The sequence below is a fragment of the Camelus bactrianus genome, chromosome 1, assembly GCF_048773025.1.
Source record: "Camelus bactrianus isolate YW-2024 breed Bactrian camel chromosome 1, ASM4877302v1, whole genome shotgun sequence".
Classification (NCBI taxonomy): Eukaryota; Metazoa; Chordata; class Mammalia; order Artiodactyla; family Camelidae; genus Camelus; species Camelus bactrianus.
The window spans coordinates 53,078,717-53,099,758 of NC_133539.1; the positions used below are offsets into that span (position 1 = coordinate 53,078,717).

General features: G+C 38.3%; 1 protein-coding gene across 1 annotated transcript in view; it reads right to left on the bottom strand.

The window, feature by feature from the left end:
• LSAMP (limbic system associated membrane protein) overlaps positions 1–21,042 on the bottom strand; it is a 567,085-nt gene that overhangs the window by 165,231 nt on the left and 380,812 nt on the right. Inside the window, exon 3 of the mRNA XM_010970836.3 lies at positions 20,756–20,881. Coding sequence (XP_010969138.1) covers positions 20,756–20,881 — 126 coding nt within the window. The remainder of the gene's footprint in view (positions 1–20,755; positions 20,882–21,042) is intronic.

Here is a 21,042-nt window from a genome sequence, read left to right on the forward strand (position 1 = left end):
GAGTCAGGGGCAGTCAGAAGCAAAACCCACTTTTCCCATCTCCTGGTTCTGGGTCCTCTCCAGCAGCCTCTTGGTAGGATAATCTCCTGCTAGAGTCCTTTCTTAGCCAGAAATTGCATAGAACTTAATTCTCATAGATCAAGAAAAAGTCACCCTTCAAAAAATAAAAGATTGAAATTCCTCCAGGGAAGAAGAACGACAGACCCATGGTATCAATTTAAAGCAAGAAAGCGTTTAAAAACCAATTACCAAGCTGTGTTGCTGCTGCTCACAGGGCTGGCATCTTTTCCCTGCTCAGAGTGTTAACATTGCGAATACAAAACAAATCCCTTGAAAAATGATGCCAGGATTGGAGTGTGGGCATTGATGATGTGGCTTTGAGATCAGACCCTGCTCAGAGAGCTGTTCAGCTGGTGTATTGGGTGACGGGAATCTTCCAGATCACAGGCGGCAGAATTTGCAACTTGAACCATGTTTCTTTTCCCTCCATGTCAGTTTGTGTTCCCTTGGTCTTTGTCATCCTCTTCTCTTGCTAGCCCAGACTGGCCACTTCCTCATCCCCAAGGGAAATGGACCATTTGTCAAATTCTCTTCTCCTCAAAACCTAAAGCGCAAAACAACTACTGTCCCTTTTGGCAGCTCCTGCAGAGCTAATATGCTGTGCTTATCCCAATACGTGAGCCCCATCATATCACAAAGTAGAGGGCCTGCTTTTCCGGATGAGCTTGAGGCAAAAGAAGGATAAGAAAAGTAATTCAAATCCTCAAGGCTGCCTTTCATTTGACAAGAGACAGATCTCTATCTCTAAGTCTTCGGAGTGTGAGGGCAGCCCTGCCTCCTTGGAAACCTGGGTATGATTTGGTGAACCCCTTCTGCAGAGGGGCTTTTCCGATTTCCTGGATTTAGCAGGTTTATAAAGGGTAGAACACAGTATGAACACCGTGGTTGGTGGGCAGAGAGATGACCACAGGCTCCCATGGGAAGGAGGACAAACTTGAGTGCCTTTTGAGGGCTGGATGTGATACCCGTACCTCTCTGCAGGGGTCTGGCCCCCGAAGCACACAGCTTCTGTCATGGCACGCTGACTTCTGCTACGAGCAGGTCCTGACAGGGACATGTGGAGTTCCCCAGTGCTTCTCCCTAGAAAATGAAGCCGGGCAGTGATGCAGGGGTGTGTTGTGTGTGTGTGTGTGTGTGTGTGTGTGTGTGTGTGTGTGTGTGTGTGTGTGCTGGGAAGAGACAAAAAAGGAAAAAGAAGAGATTAAATCATGGTTCTGAACACTCAGATATTTACACAGTATAGAGGGAAAAGAGAGTAGGATTTGAGTCAGATTTTCCTTCTGTGATTGGGGACTTTGCCTAAGTCATTTTATGCCCTGGTTTTGTTTCTGTCTCCACCCACTGAGAAGAGCAGAAATCTGTGATTTGTAGATTCCTCAGTAAATGCCCAGCCCTATTCTAGAGCAGGTTGTAAGTGCCACTCACTCTATACTCACAATAACCAGCCAAGACAGGGACCATTCTTCCTTTTTTTGCAGATGAGGAAACTGAGGCTTGAGAAGGTTAAGTAAACTTTTTCCACACCTCAGACAGGGTTAATGGGGCCAGGACTCCACCCCGGGCTGTGTGACTACAGTTACCATGCATCAGCACCAAGCCTCCTCAAACCATGATGCCCACCTCGCCCTACGTACGTCTGGGGTCAGCTGAAGCACAGGCGGGAAAGCATCAGTGTTAGCTGCCGTCATTCAAATAATTCAATATTAACTTACTTAGTCATTGAGTATGTGCTGTGAACTTGGCTCTATTCTACATAGTACAGTTAGCCATCACACATGGAGAAGGGGAGTGAGAAAAGAAGCTATTGGCTCCTCCCTCAAGTAACTTACATTTTATCAAGTGTTGGGAAGAAAAGTAGTGTATCCATATAGCAGGTTCATGACACCAGAAATCAAGGACATCCCACACGCTCACCAAGTGAAACTAAAACAAAGCAATGGCTTATGCAACTGCTGTTCTAGTGGACGTCATTGATGGTGAGTTCTAGCACCAGCATTTAAAAGTAGCTCTTGATAGTCACCGCAAAACCCTTCTATCTCTCATCCTCTCTCTCTCCAGGAAATTTCAAGGCAAACACCTGATACTGGTATTTTAATTCTGAGATAGTATGCAGTATTCCCAATGCTGCAGTTTAACAGATATAGTCTAGGCACTACATCATACTAAATGATGGTTTATCCAGTGTTCATCACGTGGAAATGCTACTACTCGCAGTTGCTTCTGCGCTTCAGTGGTACAATGATAATTGATGTTCACAACGATTACCCTGAGGCTGTGCAAGTTCCTAAAATGCTTTGTAGATCATAAAGGGAAGAAAAGATGAAAAGAAAGGGGAAAAAATGAAGTTTCCATTGGCATATTTTTGCATTATATTTTATCACAATAAAATTCTTTGAATATCAGTAACCAGTAATAAAACACACGATAATATCATGGATCCCAGCACCTCAATTCCCCACTATGCTGAAACAGGTAATTCTGTGCAGACATATGTTTAGTATCTTTTTTGCACCCTAAAACCCTGCATGTCTGGCTATGAACAACTGTAAAGGGTCACTCCATGCATTAGTGTCCTAATACTGCTATAACAAACTGCCACAAGTTTAGTGCCTGGAAACAATAAGCCATTTCTAGAGGTAAGAAGTCTCAAATGGGTCTCACTGGGCTTAAAACCAAAGTGTCAGTAGAGCTTTGTTCCTTCTGGAGACGTTAGGGCAAAATCTGTTTCCTTGCCTTTCCTAGCTTCTAGAAGCTGCCTGCATTCCTTGGCTCATGGCCCCTTCCTCTATCTCCATGCCAGCAGTGTAGTATTTCCAAATTTCACTCTCTGTCTACAATCACTGCTCTTGTCATCACATCTTCTTCACTCTCACCCTCCTGCTTCCCTCTGATAAGGACCTCTATGATTACATTCGATCTGCACAGATAACCCAGACGAATCTCCCCATCTCAAGATTGTAACTTAATCACACCTGCAAAGTCCCTTTGGCTAATTACAATAACATATTCACAGATTCTGAAAATTACAATATAGCTATGGGGGCAGCATTATTCTGTCTACCACATTCCCCTTAACAATAACTCATTTATCACAATGTTTTCTTTCTCTATCATTTCCCTTTACTTTGGCTTTAAATATTTGGAAGCAATAGCTTCTTTCCACATATGATGAGTAGGGTGACCCTGGAATGAAAAATACCAAAGTTCATTAAGATTGAAGGAAGCAAGTTCATACAGAATCTCTATTTATATTTGACCAAGGGGGTCAAAGCCAGCAAGAAAAGGGCAAAGCAGACAATTATCCACTGTACCACATACGGTCTACTGGCCCTTATGCTCCCCAAATGGGAGTTGCTTAGACTTCTGTTGCTTAAACCTTTAACTTAAAGATTAGAACAACTTGGAGTGAGGGCCATCAAAGGAAGGAAGAAAATGATGGAGAATATTTTCCTAGTGCCAGACAGTGGAGAACACAAGAGATCAGGAAGGAGAAATGAGGCAGAAAGCCATGCTGAAAGAAGCTTTGGATGCCATCTGACAGGCCTTTTGAATGTGCAGGTCTGGCTTCCTGCCCAGCTGCACCATGCACCCTTCATCCCTCTGTGCATTGCTAGAGAAATAGAAAAGCACATCCTTGGAAAAAACATCCCAGTGCAGCCAGAGACTAAGGGAAAGTCATAATTAAGGTTACGGGAGAGACACTAGCCAAGGGGTAGTGGAGGTTACAGCTGTTGTGGGCAAACTGTTCATACAGAAAGGAAGTTTGCACAGGTTGAGCCAGATGGGGCTTCTGTTTCTCAGCTGTAGACAAACGTCCTCTCTGCTAACCTTTTGCCCTAAACTCACACTGGCAGCTCGCCTCTGAATCATGTTGCATATTTCTTTTTTTACCTCACATTTGAGTGTTTTATAATTCTTGCTATTTGCAAAACCATGAGGGTTTAAATAGGACATCTAACAGATCCATTATAAGCAATGTCTGAAGGAACAAGATGTATTATTTCACTGTGTTCAAGCCTGGGTAAAACAGAGAGAAAATTGTCTACAGCTAAAGCACTGGGGAAAAGGAAAGATGAAAATGTGTCATGCTTAGCTGGGTTGTTTTTCTTGGTTCTTCCTATAAGCATGGTCACTTGGGAATTGGTGCCTTTGCACACAAACCAGACCTTTTTCCATCAGAAATTTTCATGGAACAACAATACTAGCAACTATCTTTATTAAGAGCTTAAGAGGTCAGGCTCCGTGGGAAGTACCTCATGAACATTATCTCTTTCATTTCCGCAACAATAATGAGAAAGTCATATTATGACCCATTTTTTTAGGTCATCACATGGCTAAAAGAAGTCATTTTGCCACAATCACACAGTTAGCAACTCATATCTAAAACACAAACGCAGGTTAGCCTACTTTCTAATTTTATCCTCTTACTAACAAACATAGCAACGTTTTGTGTTTTTCTATAAAGCCCTTTGTCTTCATAGGTAAATTCAGAGAATTGCACAGTATTTCAAATCTCTTCTCTTCAGATTGCTTGATAATAAAGGAAAGGTCTCATTACATTTAATTTGAATGTGGCAACACTTGGAGATTCCCATACTCTGCCTTTCAAAAGTCATTTAGTTTTGTTCCACTCAAATTTCATTATTCTTTAATTTTTTTTTCCTCTGCAAAGCAGACTGTAGTGGGTTGAATAGTGGCTGCCAAAAAAATATGTTAGAAGTCCTAACTCCCAGAACCAGTGTGATCTTACTTGGAAAAACAATCTTTGCAGAGGCATTTAATTTAAGGATCTCAAGATGAGATCATTCTAGATTTAGGGTGGACGCTAAATCCAGTGACTGGTGCCCTTATAAAGAGAAAAGAAAGGGAGATTTAAAACATCCAGATACAGAGACACAGAAGGAAACGCCACGTGAGGACACACGCAGAGACTGGAGCTATGCCGCCACGAGCCAAGGGACGTCAGGAGCAACCAGAAACTGGAAGAGGCAAGGAAAGGTCATTCCCTAGAGACTTCAGAGGGAGTGTGGCCCTGATGACACCTTGATTTTGGACTTCTGAATTGCGAAAGAATAAATTTCTGTTGTTTTAAGTCATGATACTTGTGGTAATTCACCGTGGCTGCCCTAGGAAACGCATATACCAATATATTTTGATGATGAAGATATCAGGATAGTTTGGTGAACGTTACAAAGGGAATTGTGTGGTTTGTGACTACAACTGAGTCTCAGGAATGCAGCTTTGTACTTTGGTTTCTTACTGCTGTAAACTGAGACATCACAAGGTATGGGAATATTTATTTTGAAAAACCTAAAAGTTTCAATAATATTAAATTCATATAAATAGTATAAAAATATGTGTATATATGTATATATCTAAATGTATATCTGTATAAGCAAATGTATATAATATGAATAATGTAAATATATACAGCCTTTGTATCACTTGTTATATGTTTGGTTGGTTTCTTATGAAGGGCCAACCAGAAGAAAAATTCACATAGAGACTCTATTAATATCTGGTAGATTTTAATCTGTTCCCGATCAAAGCCACGAATGCTCCTTGGCAATGGTCTCAGGTCCAGTTCTTAATTCCTAAGTTATTGCCCATTGAGCTCTGGGCTTGGGTTGGGAATGGATTCTGAAGATTCATGGACTCATTCATGGATAATTGGCCAGGAGCTACTATGAACATTAGCAATTACAAATGCTGAATACCTTGGACATGGCTGGCATGGAGTAGAAATTCCAGCATTAACAATAGTGGTTGAAATTAGTGAGGTTGTTACTAGTGACGGCAACAGTAGTAGCAATAATAGTAACAGTAATGGTATGTGTGGTGAGAAAAGATCTAAATTGTCACTTTCATTTGTCCAAATCTTGTGAAACGCTCTCATTTAAGATAGAAGCACCCAAGAAAAAGAACCAGCACCTTGTCTTGGTGTTTCAGTACATACCGAGAATCTGTCCCAACACAGAAAGGTGCTGCCTGAGGCAGCTGAGATTTAAAAAAAAAAAAAAAAAAAAAAGGATTTTCTGGCTCTGCTAAAACAACTCTAAGCCTATACCCATAAGAAGACACTATTTAGGATCAGGTCAGAAGCAAGAAGATGTGCTTACAGGCTGGCCATTAGTAGCAGCCCTTTATCCCACCCCCAGTCATCAATCACCCACCCTTACACAGCAAGACAGAATAAGATTGTGGGTCACGGCTGCTGGTAGACACGTTCTTGGCAGAACCACACGGTGGACAAGAAGCAGGTCTGAGTGAAGATTCACATATATACTTAAGGGTGTAGCAACAGGGCACAGTGGGCTCAGCGGAGCCCCTGAGGCACTCTGGCACCCTGCTCTGGACACCTCAGAGTGCTTAAACGTTCCTGGGGAATGAGCTCTAGCAACAGGCAGCGACAGAACTGCCAAAGGCAGATCGTTACAGCTGCTCACACTATAAAGCTGATTCTCCTTTCAGCCTGCCCTGCGTGTGCTACAGGAATGACCAAAAGGGACATGCTTCCTACTGCTTCTTTGGCTTTCTGGAGAAGGTATACTGAGGTTTCTTCTACCCATGGGACATTCGGACTCAGGGAGGAGAGCAAGCACTGCTATTGCCTTCCCATTTGGTCTCTGGATTACGGCTGCACATCCTGAGTCTCAGAGAGGATTTAACTCCAGGATGTATCCAGTCTTAAAGAAACGTGAGAACAGAGGCATTGCAAGTCTGTGACCCAGGATCTCAGAGAAAGACAGATGAGCCTGGAGTCCATATGCTCAGCATCACGAGATCAGACACTATATGCTTCCAACTGAACTGTGTTCCCTGAAAATTCATATGCTGAAGCCCTGCCCCCTGATGTGACCACGCTTGGAGATGGGGCCTTTGGGAGATAATTAGATTTAGATAAATTCATGAGGGCAGGGCCCTCGTGGTGGGATTGGTGGGATTAGTGCTCTCACAGTAAGAAGTACCAGAGAGTTTGCCTGTTTCCTCTCTCTCGGTTGTGCACACACCAAAAGAGGTCTGGTGAGCACACAGTGAGACGCCAATGGTCTACAAGCCAGGAGGAGAGTTCTCACTAGAACCTGACCATGCTGCACCCTGCTCATGGACTTCCTGCCTCCAGAACTGTGAGAAAATAAATATCTATTGTTTAAGGTCCCCAGTCTATGGTATTTTATTATGACAGCCCAAGCTGCATGATATACAATAGTGACAGTTAAAAAAAATAAGTGGGCTGACTTAATTATTTTAAATAAGTGGGCTTGTAGAGGTCATAACAGATGCAGCCAGCAGAGTACCACAAGTATTTACTTCTGTGAAAATAAAAGATGTCCTCCTCTTCTCTCTTCACAAACAAAAGGAATCCACCTGTCTTCTCCCAAATGGCTCCTAAAGTAAGCTGTCTAAATTCCAGAGCTACTCAAAGAACTGCCTACTTCTGTGTCCATACCAAAGGACACTAAGCTGTGGGCAGCCAAGTCCTCAATACCACACATTTTATTTCAAATGACTTTTGTTCTAAGGGGAAAGTGTGAAATTTATAATTTGTTGCAATTGAAAGCAAATTTCTCATGGCTTTATTTATTTATTTATTTTGGGGGTAATGAGGATTTTTAAAAATACAAAATGTATCTTGTATTATCCCATGAAGACTAACTTTCTGTAACTATTTTCCTTTCAAATCCATCATTCCCTGATCCAGACCTGTCTTGCCACAGGCAAAACAGCATAAAGCTTCAGTGACCAGACCAAAAAAATTTTTTAAAAAAGACTGATGTCATTCAAAGACTGACATTTCAGTTTTTATTACCAGAATACCTTGAAGAATTAGATCTGATTTGCATTGATATTTGCCAACTGAATTATTAAAGTTTTTTTTTCTTTTCTTTTCTCTTTCCCTCATCAGATTTTAACACTTTAGTCAACAGCAGACAAAGTCACAGTTTAACAATCATGTGACTTCACTGAGCCTTCTGGGCTTTTGAATTCTTGATCAACTTGAGAAAAATACCTCATTTGATACATAAAATGAAGATGATGGCACATTAAGAAAATGGCAAGTTTTTTTTTGGTAAATAAGTCTGCTTCTCACAAATGTTTAAGTGACATGGGGTAACTGCATTGGCATGTCTTTTGTGAGCAGTGTGACCCCATTTGAGTTATCTATTGAGGTTTTTCCGTTTTATTAGAATTAATTACAGCCTCAATGTGCTGGGAGATTTGAAAATGAACATGTACGCCTAGAGAAGGATGAGGATTGCAGAAATGTATGCACATTTAAACTGATATGTTAGCCTCAAATATTATTAGACTGTAGATGGAAAAAGACAAAGTAGGAATTTCTGTGCATTTGTTACTTCTGAACCTCTTCATCTAAAGTGACAGAAATGCTAACCATAGAGATGTGATAGTGCATTTATACACTGCATAGCTTAAAACACACCATACACACATTAACCAGGTCATCTCAGTGTTTCCTACTGATTTCATGATTACAGAGAATCTCAAATGTTCCTATACTTGTGCTTACTAAAAATAGCACACAATTCTACCTCAAAAAGATGTCTTTTCTTTAGTGCAAGAGTTCTATGAGTTCATGGTGCATCAGAATCATCTGGCAGACTTGTTAAACTATACACAGCCTTGGACACCACTCCTAGAGTTTCTGGTTCATGTGGGTCTGGCCTGGGTTCTGATAATTTGCATTTCTAACAAGTGCTTAGGTGATGTTACTGTTGCTGGTTTGGGGACCACACTCTGAGAAGCACTGCTCTGGTTTTACTGCTTATTTTGGTCAAATGGAGTGCTTCACAGTTCTGCAGTCAGTTTTTCCACTACGTAACCAAAATGACTGTCATGTAAGTCTATATTTTGCTTTGCATAATCTAAGATAATGGTAACATCAAAAAGCCCTTGGAAACGCTTTATCACTAGTAAGTCACTTTTATGTACGCCATCTCCCTTGAGACAACACAGGAATCCCGCCAGGTAAGCAGGCATTAGATTATTCTTATTTCACAGATGGAAAGTAAAGAGCTTAAAGGCCTTACCCAAAACCCCTGAAAAGTAAATGGTGGACAATAAGACTTGAACTCAGAGTTTCTGACTGGAAATTCTTCACTCTTTCTACCAAGTCATTCTTCTTAATCCCTTAAATTTCGAGACTGCTTTATACTTTTCAAACTACTTTCATATTCATTATCTCATTTGATCCCTCAAAGCAACAGCACAAGGCAGGCAGGGCACATATTATCATCTACATTTTGTAGATAAAGCCATTACAAAAGATGATGAGAAAAGTGGCTACTGTCATTCAGACAGTATTCATACACTCAACTAAAATTTTCCTGCAATATTTAGCAGCTGATGTAGTAGATAAAGCAACGAATGGTTCCCGTTTCCAAGTGATAAATATTCAATGGCCCAGTATTGTAACCCCATCCCTATCCTTACACCTTTTATTTTTTCAGTTTTCTTGGAAAGAATATATTTGGAAGGAAGGCAGGTAGAGATGAAATTTAGGATTGCTACTTTAGTAGGAAAGAGGAGAAAATTCTTCAATTTCTACACTTTAAATACTAAGGAAAACAGCTTTCTCTGCATACAAAGACTCTCATCTCTAACCCAGGGCTTTTCAAAGCTTAATGTGCATACAAATCACTTGGGGATCTTGATAAAATGCAGATTCTAATTCAGTGGGTCTGGAGTGGGGCCCAATATTCTGCATTTCTATAAAGCTCCAAGGTGATGCCAATTCTGTTGATCATGGTTCAACCTTGATAGGCAAGGAGCAATCCTAGTTCTCAAAACTGTAATTATTTTTACTATTCTCTAAACTATCTCTGAATCTCTAGAGTGAAAGAGAGAAATTAAAATATAAAACCCTATAATAATATTTGGTGAATACTATATACATTCTAGGACTTCCCCAGGTGTTCCTTTGGGCTAGGCTATTTATAATATCCCAGGAGCTTCCAACCTATATTGATCTTGAGATCCAGAGATTCAGGCTGAAACTGTGGTCCATGGTCCAGCAGAGCCAACAATATCCGGGTGCTTTTTAGAAAGGCAGAGAATTTCAGGCCCCGTCCCAGACCCACTGAATCAGAATTTGCATTTTAACAAGATTCTCCAATCTGATCACTTCTTTAGATCTTTTTGCTCTTCTGTGCTTACAAAGTCATCATTATGTCATGTGGCTCGTCATCTGACTCACTGAGAGGATTCACTCCCACAGAATCCCAGAATTTACCAAAAGAGATGATTTAAGTGTGGGGTGAGGCAGGGAATCTGTATTTTTTAAAACTTTTGCCTCTAGTTAATTCTGATGATTGGCCAGATATGGAAATCCATTTGATTATCTACTAGTGGAGGTGAAAATTATGCTACAGGTAGCTATAGCCAGAAGGGATGGTTTATAGGCATCACAGGAGATATTATAAAACGTACAGCTCTGTAGTGGAGGTTCTTTTTTAAGGCTGACTCAACCTGTGAACTATTCTCTATGACCAGAAGCAGGGTGGGCCTGACCTCCTGCCACACAACCCCCAACCCCTACTAGAACACTAATTCATTGGTGTGACAGTGTTGAGAGATTTCTTACCACATACTTTTTTTTAAAAAAGTACTTTTCCCAGTTACAGAAAGCTGCAGCAGACATTTTACAGTGTATCTCACAGAAAGACAATGTCCTATATATTTGAGATACATATGATACAGTAAAGCAAAACTACAGTTTTTGAAGATTCTCTTCTTAAAGTCTAAACTTTAAGCAGGTCCTAACAGAGTCTGACATTTATCTAGAGTAAGTAATTCATTTATTAATTCAGTAAAGTTTTACTGAGCACTTGCTCTGTGCTTGGCATGGTAATGGGACTAAGAGCATGTAGGTGCCTGCTTTCATGAGGACAACGGTAAAAAGATAAACAATCAGGGCAATTACTAAACATGATAACTGCTGAGGACAAGAACAATTTCTGATAATAAATTAGTGATAAAGAGAGATAAAGGGGCTGATATAAGAATGTGAGAATTTCAGAGCATTTTCTCTTAGCCCAGTAGATACTGATGAGAGTCCAACAGAAGCAAATCAGCATAACACGGCAACACAAGAAGAAACAGATCTGAACAGGACCTGAAATTTCCAAAACCTTCTCAGTAAGAGAACAACAAAACTATTAGTTGGATAGCCTTAGTTACATGTATCTATTGTATCATTTGCAGTTTGCCTTCTAATCATTCATGCTTTAATGACTTATCAATGAGTATTTAGTTTACATTTCATGATGAGTTATTTCCCACCAATACTATTTTTATAAAGCCCTTAACTGAATAACTCAACTGATTGAGCACTTATAATATGCCAAGCAAAATGCTGAGAATACACACAGAAGTAGGACACAGTTTTTGCATTTTTATGGATCTTATAATCTAGAGATTGCATATAATTAAAATGCAATTTTATTACTTCTATTATATGGCTTCCTGTAGGGAGTGTCATCTTGAAAGTCTTGCAAAAAGAAGTTATACTGGCAAAATGATGATACAAGTCAGATGAGAAATCATGTTTCAAGAAGAAAATCAGGATGTGTAAAGGCCCCAAAGCAAGTGGACAAGGCATATTCTTGAAATATAAATAGTATAATTTACCTACTACATTAAGTTGAGTGATTACAGGAAAATAAGTTGAATGAAGGGCTTTGCTATGCTTATTTTGAACATTATCCCAAAGGCAATGGGAAATTGGGAAATTAAGCAGGAAAATTAACTCCACCACTTCTAAATTTAGAAATAGTATTTTTGTAGTAGGGGTAAATATCTAGCAGCAAGAGGCCCAACTGAAAAATTGGAGACATTGTTGGTTTATCTACATTGTGACAATAACAACATGGAGAGGGGAATGGTGGCTATTAAGAAGGTAGACTCAAAACCATGTGTCAAATGAATCATTGCTGGGGGACAAGAAGAGAAGGAAGCCAGGATCACTCTCAAGTTTCTGATCTAGACAATTTTTATCTCCCTGAGCATCTATTTGAACTTGTTCCCTGTCCCCTTTGCTTCTGACCACCCTAGGAAAGCATCTTTATTCATGGGACCTCGGCTTTTCCCTCTTAGGAAAGGCCTAAGTCAGACCTACTGTGACATCTCATGAGGAAATTTAGGACAAACCTTACCTGACATCCACAGTCAAGTTACCAAAGTTAATTGTGGGAAGTCCACAGGAGTCACACAACCTATCCCTGACTTCTTCACGTCTAAGTGAGCCATAGCAAATACGTTGTGAGTCCCATTGTCTCTTCTATAATGGTTTGTTTGGCTCCCAAGTAAATTAACCTGTACTCACCTTAATTAATTTCATTGTGTTTATATCTGCCTATTTCAACAATTTCACTATCACTTTGATCTTTTTAATATGCTTATTCAAGAAACTATACTTTACTGTCTTCTTCTTCTTTTTTTTTTAAATTTGTATGGTCCTTCTGTTACTGTTCAGTGGCTCACCCCTGAATATTGCAGGTCATTTTTTGGTGTCATGGTACCACCATCATCTGAAACGTCAATTTCATAAAAAATAATAATCATTGAAATTTACAACCTATGGGTTCTCCACAGCTACAGTTTAGTAAAGTATTACCTGTTCCACAGCCAGACTCTGGGAAGACTATCCCCTGGGAGAAGAAGCATAGTCACATAAATAAACCACACTAGAAAAAAATCTCTCCCTAACAAGATGTTGTTGTCATGCCCTTTTGAAATATGAACACCTCAAGTGGGTATGTTGAGATGTGATGCAATATAAGATTTAAAATACTAAGGTTGGTCTTGGTGAGAGCATTTAAAAAATCTCCCTGGTTGCTGTGTTGGAATGAATAAAGATGGCATGGAGGTTGTTTACAATCAGATTATCAGTCTCCTTCAAACTATCACTATAGAAAGCTGATATATGGATAAATAATAATTAAAATAGACGTTAAAATATCAGTAATAGCTAACAGTATGCTAAGAACTTTGCCTACATGTTCTCTTTTAATTCTCATGATAAGCCTTGGCAAATAATTTATTTTTAGACTTACTTTAAAATTAGAAAACACAGACTATTTGGAATAATGGCAAAAATATTTGAAATCATGAGATGCTGAGAGATGTAGGCTCTATTTCTGTTCTACTAGGCCATGTGCAAAGTTTGTGATTAAGCTATTGCCCCTGCCCCCCAACACTCGAGCTTCCAAAGTGCCCTGCAGCACTTCAGTCCAAGCTAGTCCCCCAAGGACACATCTAGAATGGCTTATATCTCTTCAGGAAGAGTATCTGGGGTTCTGATGACAGATCTGGGAAGGGGTAAGAGTCAGGTGCTGGTGGTGCAAAGGCATTTGCACAACACTCATCAGAATGGCCAGCACATCTGGTGGTGGAAATCCTCCCATGGCTTAAAGGTTGTCAGTGTCAGTTATTGTGAGTCCCTTAAGGATTTTTAAGGTTTAGATGCCAGTAATCACGTGGTTAAATTTTGTAGTTTTCATTTTCTAAATTACCCATTTGTTTTAATGATTAAGTTAGTAAAGAAGACTGCATTTACTTGATTAAGCTATTATGAAATTATATGAATGGGAAAAGAATATGCTTTGCCCTAAATTTAAGAAATTCACACACAAAAATAACTGTCTATATACTTGCGACACTGGGAAAGTGTATATGTGAGTATATAGTACACTGTATATTTAAAACCAATATCCAAGTAAGATTCTGAAAGGAAAGTATGGTGAGACTTTTCCTTATTTTTCAGCCCTTTGAAAAGAGAAACCAGGAACGTTAAAAAGTAAAAAGAAATAGTGTGCCCAAAAAAGAGATTTAAACATTTAAAAGAGAAGCAGCATAACTTAACACCAACATCATGGCTTCACAGAAAGATGCTGGCCTGGATTCTTAAATGCAGTATTATCTACACTCTTTCTCTGCTGAGGACACTCTTCCCTCCCCTGTTTTCTTGGTCAGGTCCTATTCATCCTTGAGGTCTTAGAATAAGCTTCCTCAGGGGAGATTTGCTGGCCTTGCAGATTTTGCTATATAGCCCTGTTTTATGGTCTTATTGAATGCTATAATTTTTCTTTACACTGTATAAATCTAATTAAGTGGTTATTCATGCATTTATTAGTTTAATGCTCTGCTTTCTTGTGGCACTGAAAGTTCCCTTTGTGCAGCGACCATATCTGTTTTGCTCCTCATTCTGTCCTTTTCCAGAGTGAGTGTTCTAGAAATACTTCTTGTCAAAAGGGCAAATTGTAATCAAGATCAAGATTAATCTAAATATAATTCTGTATTGGTGGGAGATATGTTTTCAAACTAATATACAAGTAAGACAATGAAAAGAAAACATAGCAAGATTTTTCTTTATTTTTCTGCTCATGAGGGATAATGAGAATATTAAAAAATAAAAACTGAAAGAAATAAATAAAAGCAATAAATAGAATAAGTTGTTATTCTTGTATAATTGATCACTATATAGTCAAGACCCTTTATCTGCAAAATGCAGAGGTATGATTCTTTCACATCCTTATACTGCCAACATTGACTTACAGAACCTTCTGGAAGGTCCCAAAGAAGTTCCTAAAACCTCAACTGTAAATCATGTATTCTCTGTGTAAAATGTGAAGTCATGCTAATTCTAACATGCTAACTGAAAAGAGCAGGTGATAGTTACTTGCAACAGGTGCTTCTGGAATTCACTGTAACGAAATAACTTTAGTTTAACATTATATATTTCTCTCCCATGAGGGCAGAGTCTAGACTGGATATGTTAATACCTGGGTGAGTTATAAAGTTAGAAGTAAGACAGACAGTGCTATAGCATTAATGGAGTCTAAGAGTACTATCAGGCAAGGATTCAAACTTGGAAATGAATTGAAAGAGAATGTCTGACCAAGGGGTTAAAACCCAACCTCCAATGAGAAAGGGGATTTCAGACTCTTCAGAGTCCTCTTAGTTCTTCTTAGACCAATGTTTTTCCACTGACCCAATCAAAATAGAAAATATGTCTTTCTTTAATTGAAGTACAGTTGATGTACAGTATTATATAAGTTACAGGTGTACAGTGCAGTGAGCCACAATTTTTAAAGATTATACTCCATTTACAGTTATTATAAAATATTGGCTATATTCCCTATGTTGTCCAATATATCCTGTAGCTTATTTTTTTAATGGAAGTCCTGAGGATTGAACCCAAGACCTCATGCCTGCTCAGCACACATTCTACCACTGAGCTCTACTCATCCACCACCCGTAGCTTATTTTATACGTAACAGTTTATATCTCTTACTCCCCTACCCCTGTCGTGCCCCTGACTCCTTCTCTCTCCACACTGGTAATCACTAGTCAGTTTCTATATCTGTGAGTCTGTTTCTTTTTTGGTATAGTCAGTAGCTCGTTGTATTTTTTAGATTCCACATATAAGTGATACCATACAATATTTGTCTTTCTCTGCCTGACTTATTTCACTTAGCATAATACCCTCCAAGTCCTCAAGATTTCTATACACAGGGTTGGTGTCAAATCTGGTTTCTGGCTTGGACAAGAGAATTGTACAGCACTTGCTAAATTCTCAGCCTAAGGAGCTAAGTTCTCAGTGTACCTTTTGAATGTTGCAGGTATAAAAGGTTACTGAGGATGTAAAAACCTTTGTAGAAATGAAGTGCATAGAAACTGTGTAACCATGAACAATCCTGACACCACATGAGGCACACTTGAGAAAGGGACTTCTCTGGAATGTAAGAAGAAAGATTTAAAAACAAAGTTAAATGAAGATAGGAGCTGCATTGCTCACAGAAGGGAGATCAAACACTCCATAGAAAATACATGTTACAGTGCAATTGCCCTCTGGGAGTCACAGGATTATGAAAGTCTAACTTAATTAAGGGAGAAAATAGGTCACATTTAACAACTGCATATGTGACACATCATTTTGACTATACGGAGTAAGTGAGGAGGAGAGAAAAATTAAGAAATCAGAAATATAAGGCAGGCAACCATGGGATGCATCAATCTCTTCTCCTCCATCTATGTTGGGTATATGTTTTGATTTTGTATGTATTAAAAAATCCACCATTTTTCTAATTTCCCTCTTTAAAAATACTTGCAGTGTACCTGAAAAAGAAATTTCAGGTGTCAAAATTTCAAAAGAGAAACAAAATGACCCAACCAAAATGTTTTTTTTTAAAGAACTGAATTAAGAGATAATAAATATTCTTCTCAAAAAAACAAAACAAAACAAAACAAAAAAACAACATCTTGCACCTTCTTTCCTTTCTCCCCATCACGTCATCAAATGACAGGTAATCAGATACTTGTGAACTCTGCATGAGATCTTCCCCCTTTCAGGGCTCAGTGTCCCTGTGGGGTCGAGCTAATTACAGGTACGTTTCCTCAGCAAGGCAGTCACACTCTGTACAGTTGCAGGTACAATTAATAATTGAACAAAGCTAGCTTGAGTTTTTTGCTCGTATGGCCATGGGTTGCAGGTAGCTTTGTTGCCACATGGGGAGCAGAGCCTCTTCTTTGAGTGTCTCCCGAAAAGGCTTTGCATTATAGGCTGAAAAGGATCACTCTCTACTTGCAAATTTTGAAAAGGGGGAAAAAACCACACAAAACAAAAATTCTAGTTTCCTATATAGAATAATAAAGACAAATTCTCTCTTCCGTAACCAGGAATATGATTATGATCAGGTGGTTATTTAGGTCAGATGTGAAAGAGATGAAAGAGTAGGCTTGAGAATTAATACCAGGTGTAGGGAGAACTGGAGTCTGCCCTTCAGGCTGTGAATGTAGCAGGGGGCTAGTTTTGCATGTGCCAGAACAGCATTTGACCCACAGAGAGGGCCTAGATAGAGGATTATAGAGGAATGTGTTCCTTCCCTGGAGATGTCTTTAGAAACTTAATGGAGGATATCCCCAAAGCCCCATGGGGTCATAGATGAGGGCAGAAAATCCTTGTCCTGTGCCCCAAGCCACAGTCTTGAGCAGGGGTCTGTAAACGATTCTGTAAAAGGCAAGATAGACAATATTTCAGGCTTTAGGGGCTAAGCCATACCTCTTGCAACTGAATTTTGCTGTTTCATTAAAAAAAAAAAAGCAGCCATAGATAACATGTAAATGAATAAGCATGGCTGTGTTTCACTAAAACTTTATTTATGGGCTTTGAAATTTGAATGTCATATTTTTTGCATGTTACAAAATAGATTTTTTTTTTGATTTTTAACTATCTAAAAATTTAACCATTTAACCGTTTAAAAATTACTCTTAGCTTGCAGGTACTAAGAACAGAGGCAGATTGGATTTGGCCCAGGGACTATAGTTTTCTGACCCCTCGCCAGACTACTGGGAATCCCTGTGTGTACATCAATTTCTCTGGTTGATTTCGAAGTCTCTAGGGTTCTCTGAGTGTATGTAAGTGCTGTCTTTATTCTGGAAGATCTGGCTTGCCCTTTGGTCTTTCGATGATTTAAAACATCATGGATAACCAGGTTGTTCAGGGGTCAGATCATATGTTTACTTTCATTAGAAAGTTTTCTAGAGTTAGCCATGAAGATCTGAACTCCTAGAACAAGTCTGTGAAGAGTGTCTTGAAACTCTGGTTTGATCTCATTGCTTTTCTGAACTGAGAGGATACAAAAGAATATATTTCTAGGTTCAGTTCACCAACAGCATTTTTCCTGAAAAAAAAAACTATTTGCTAGTCAACAGTGCACCAAAGGAATAAAGTATTTTTATTAATGAAGTTCTTTCCTTGACTATAATTTGAATATAATCTAGCTTCCTTCCTTTCCTTTCTTTTATCTACCACTTATTTCACAAAAATTAAGAAATTATAAATAATCTATTTACAAACTTTTGAATTACTTATAAAAGGTGAAACAATATGAAAGTAATGATAAGAAAACAAGACGGAAGCAAGAATGTGTCTGTATATGGATCTGACGCCCTTAAATCCCACATAGTTTGTTTAAAGTCCATTTCATTAACGTCTAATTTATATATGATTTCCTCTATTTACAGATCAGTCATAAATTTGGCTCTAAGTTTGGTAATCATCAATACAATGAAGGACTCGTGATTATTTGTAAAAATTCATTAGTTCACTTCAAAAAAACAAACCACTGCTTAGAAAAATGACAGTCAAAATATTGAGAACAGAGGAAATTCCTTAAAGGGTCCATTCAGAAGAAACTATGTAATAGAAAGAACAATGTCTCAGAAACATTACAGAAAATGCAGTAATTTTAAAGGGTATCTTGTTAAATAATATATTTAAAGATGTGCCAAAAACTTTAAACCAAATTGTCATTCAGTAAAAGCATTTCTACATGGGACAGGTCTAGGTGGTGTGGGATTGGAGGTTAATATAATTCCATTCAAGTAGAATATGCTCTGGAGGCTTAAGTTAATCCAGGGGAAAGGTATATGGTATCTAGAGGTTCCTACTTCAGATAATCCTGCATGTGTATTTTTCCCATGTGAGGTTTCAAATGGGAATGAGATGATACGCGTTTGAGGTTGATCTCCCAAATAAGTGCCTCATTTATTGCTTTTATATTTTATCAATAAATGATAAGTTGTATGCGTGAACAATAAGAATGAGTTTTGAATGACATTCTCTTAACAAAATAGAAGTCTCTAATAAGAATAGCTGCCTAAATAAAAGCCCATTTCATAGGCTGGTTCAAACTTCACCTGATAAATTAACTTGAGGGCTAATATGAAATAGAGGCCCATATTCTCAGACCACAAAATACAAAAGTATTTAAAGATGCTATAACCAAACACTACCCTGGCCTGGACTTTTAGAAATATCTCAGGATAGCTCCCATTGTATATCTAGCTTTGCACAATAATTTTTCACAGTGTTTATTTCAAAATTAATATGTTATTAACTAAATCTCTAGATATTTATATGAGGAAACTTTAAGAGAATATCAGATATAAATCAGTTAAATATTGGGGGCTATCTACCAAAAAAATGAAATTTTATAAGAATAATTGACCCATTACTCCTCTTTCTGGAAAAACTAAATAGCAGGCCCCATTCTACAAATATTGTGTCATTTTCAAAGGCATCATTTTGTGTATAAAAATGTAATCTGTGGAGTACGGGAGGATGCATGCAATTAATTCTAAAGAATTTGGTAAAATCTTTAAATGAAGCTCAAAAGGCAGCAAGGCCTCAGAACTAAGTTATAGTTATGATGGTGGGAAGGGGTAGAGGAGGATGCAGAAGACATTCCTGGGAAGTGATTTTCTGACTTTTATTGAGTTAGCCTCAATAGATGGGGATCCATGATGGGCTTATGCAGCTTAGTCCCTGACTGGTGCCCCTCCACAGAGCCAAATACTGAGAATAGCATATTAGAAATCACAGACAACAAAAGCGGTCATAGAGGGAACAGATCCTAACATAATAAAAAATATTTTTTATGACAAACCCACAGCCAACATAATACTCAACAGTGAAAAGTTCAAAGCCTTCTTGCTAAAATCTGGACAAATACAAGGATGCCCACTCTCACCACTCTATTCAACACAGTATTGGAAGTCCTAGCCATAGCAATCAGACAAGAAAAAGAAATAAAGGGGATCCAAATTGGAAGAGAAGTAAAATTGTCACTTTATGTGGTTGACATGGTACTATATATAGAAAACCTTAATGACTGCATAAAAACTACTAGAGCTGATAAAAAAAATTTAGCAAGGTAGCAAGATACAAGGTTAACATACAGAAATCTGTTGCATTTCTCTCTACTAATAGTGAAATATCAGAAAAGTAAACAAAACAAAACAAAACAAAAAACCTTCCAAAATCATATAAAAAAAAAAAATTAGGAATAAACCTAACCAAGGAGGTGAAAGACTTATACACAGCAAACTATAAAACACTATCTAAAGAAATTAAAGATGACCTAAATAAATGGAACAATACTGCATGCTCTTGGATTGGAAGAATTAATATTGTTAAAATGGCCATACTACCCAAAACAATCTGCAGATTTAATATAATCTCTATCAAATTTCCCAGGACATTTTTCACAGAATTAGAACAAATAATCCTAAAATTTATATGGAATCACAAAAGACCCAGAACTGCCAAAACAATACTGAAGAAAAAGAATGAAGCTGGAGGAATAACCCTCCCAGACTTCAGATAATACTACAAAGCTACAGTAATCAAAATAGCATGGTATAGAAGTCACAGGCAATTTTGTATTATTCCTAAAAGGTTTCTTCACAAGCTGTTACATATTTGGAAACAATATTTAAAAGCAAAGCAAAATAAAAAGCATACAAAGAACTATTTATATTTAGTCCATACAAAATATTGTCCCAAGTCACGAAAGCACTGACCTGGCATATATTTTAGACATATTATTACATCTTTTAATGCATTTAATGCTTCTATATTTGTTGCCTTGACCCCAAGGCAATATGAAAATGAAATATGATATATATATATATTTCGTTCTACAGCTGTAGACTTTATAGAGATGAACACATTAGAAAAGACCAGAAAGGGACCTAAATAAGTCCTGTGTCACTATTCCATTAGCATTTTAATAACAAGATAGATGCTTTCCTTTCGGGTCCAATGGACTCTCAGAAGCATGAGGGTATTTTAAACAGTTTGTGTCATTTTGGAGACTGGAGGGTTACTTACCAGTTGGTGTAAGGTGTCTCCAGGTGATAACAGGTTCAGGACGGCCATTAGCCATGCAGACCAGGGTCACGTTGCTGCCCTCATTCACAGTGACATCCGAGGATATGTTGGAGATCTTTGGTGGAACTATAAAGAAAAGGCAAATGGAATATGTAAAGAAATAGGCATATCAGTAAAAGCAGGTTTGCAGCCCTGGTCCATGCAACTGAAAGTGGCAAGTTTGAGCTAACTGCTTTTGTGACTTAAATCATTTGAGTTTTTGTTTAAGGAAGCCTGGGTGCTTTATG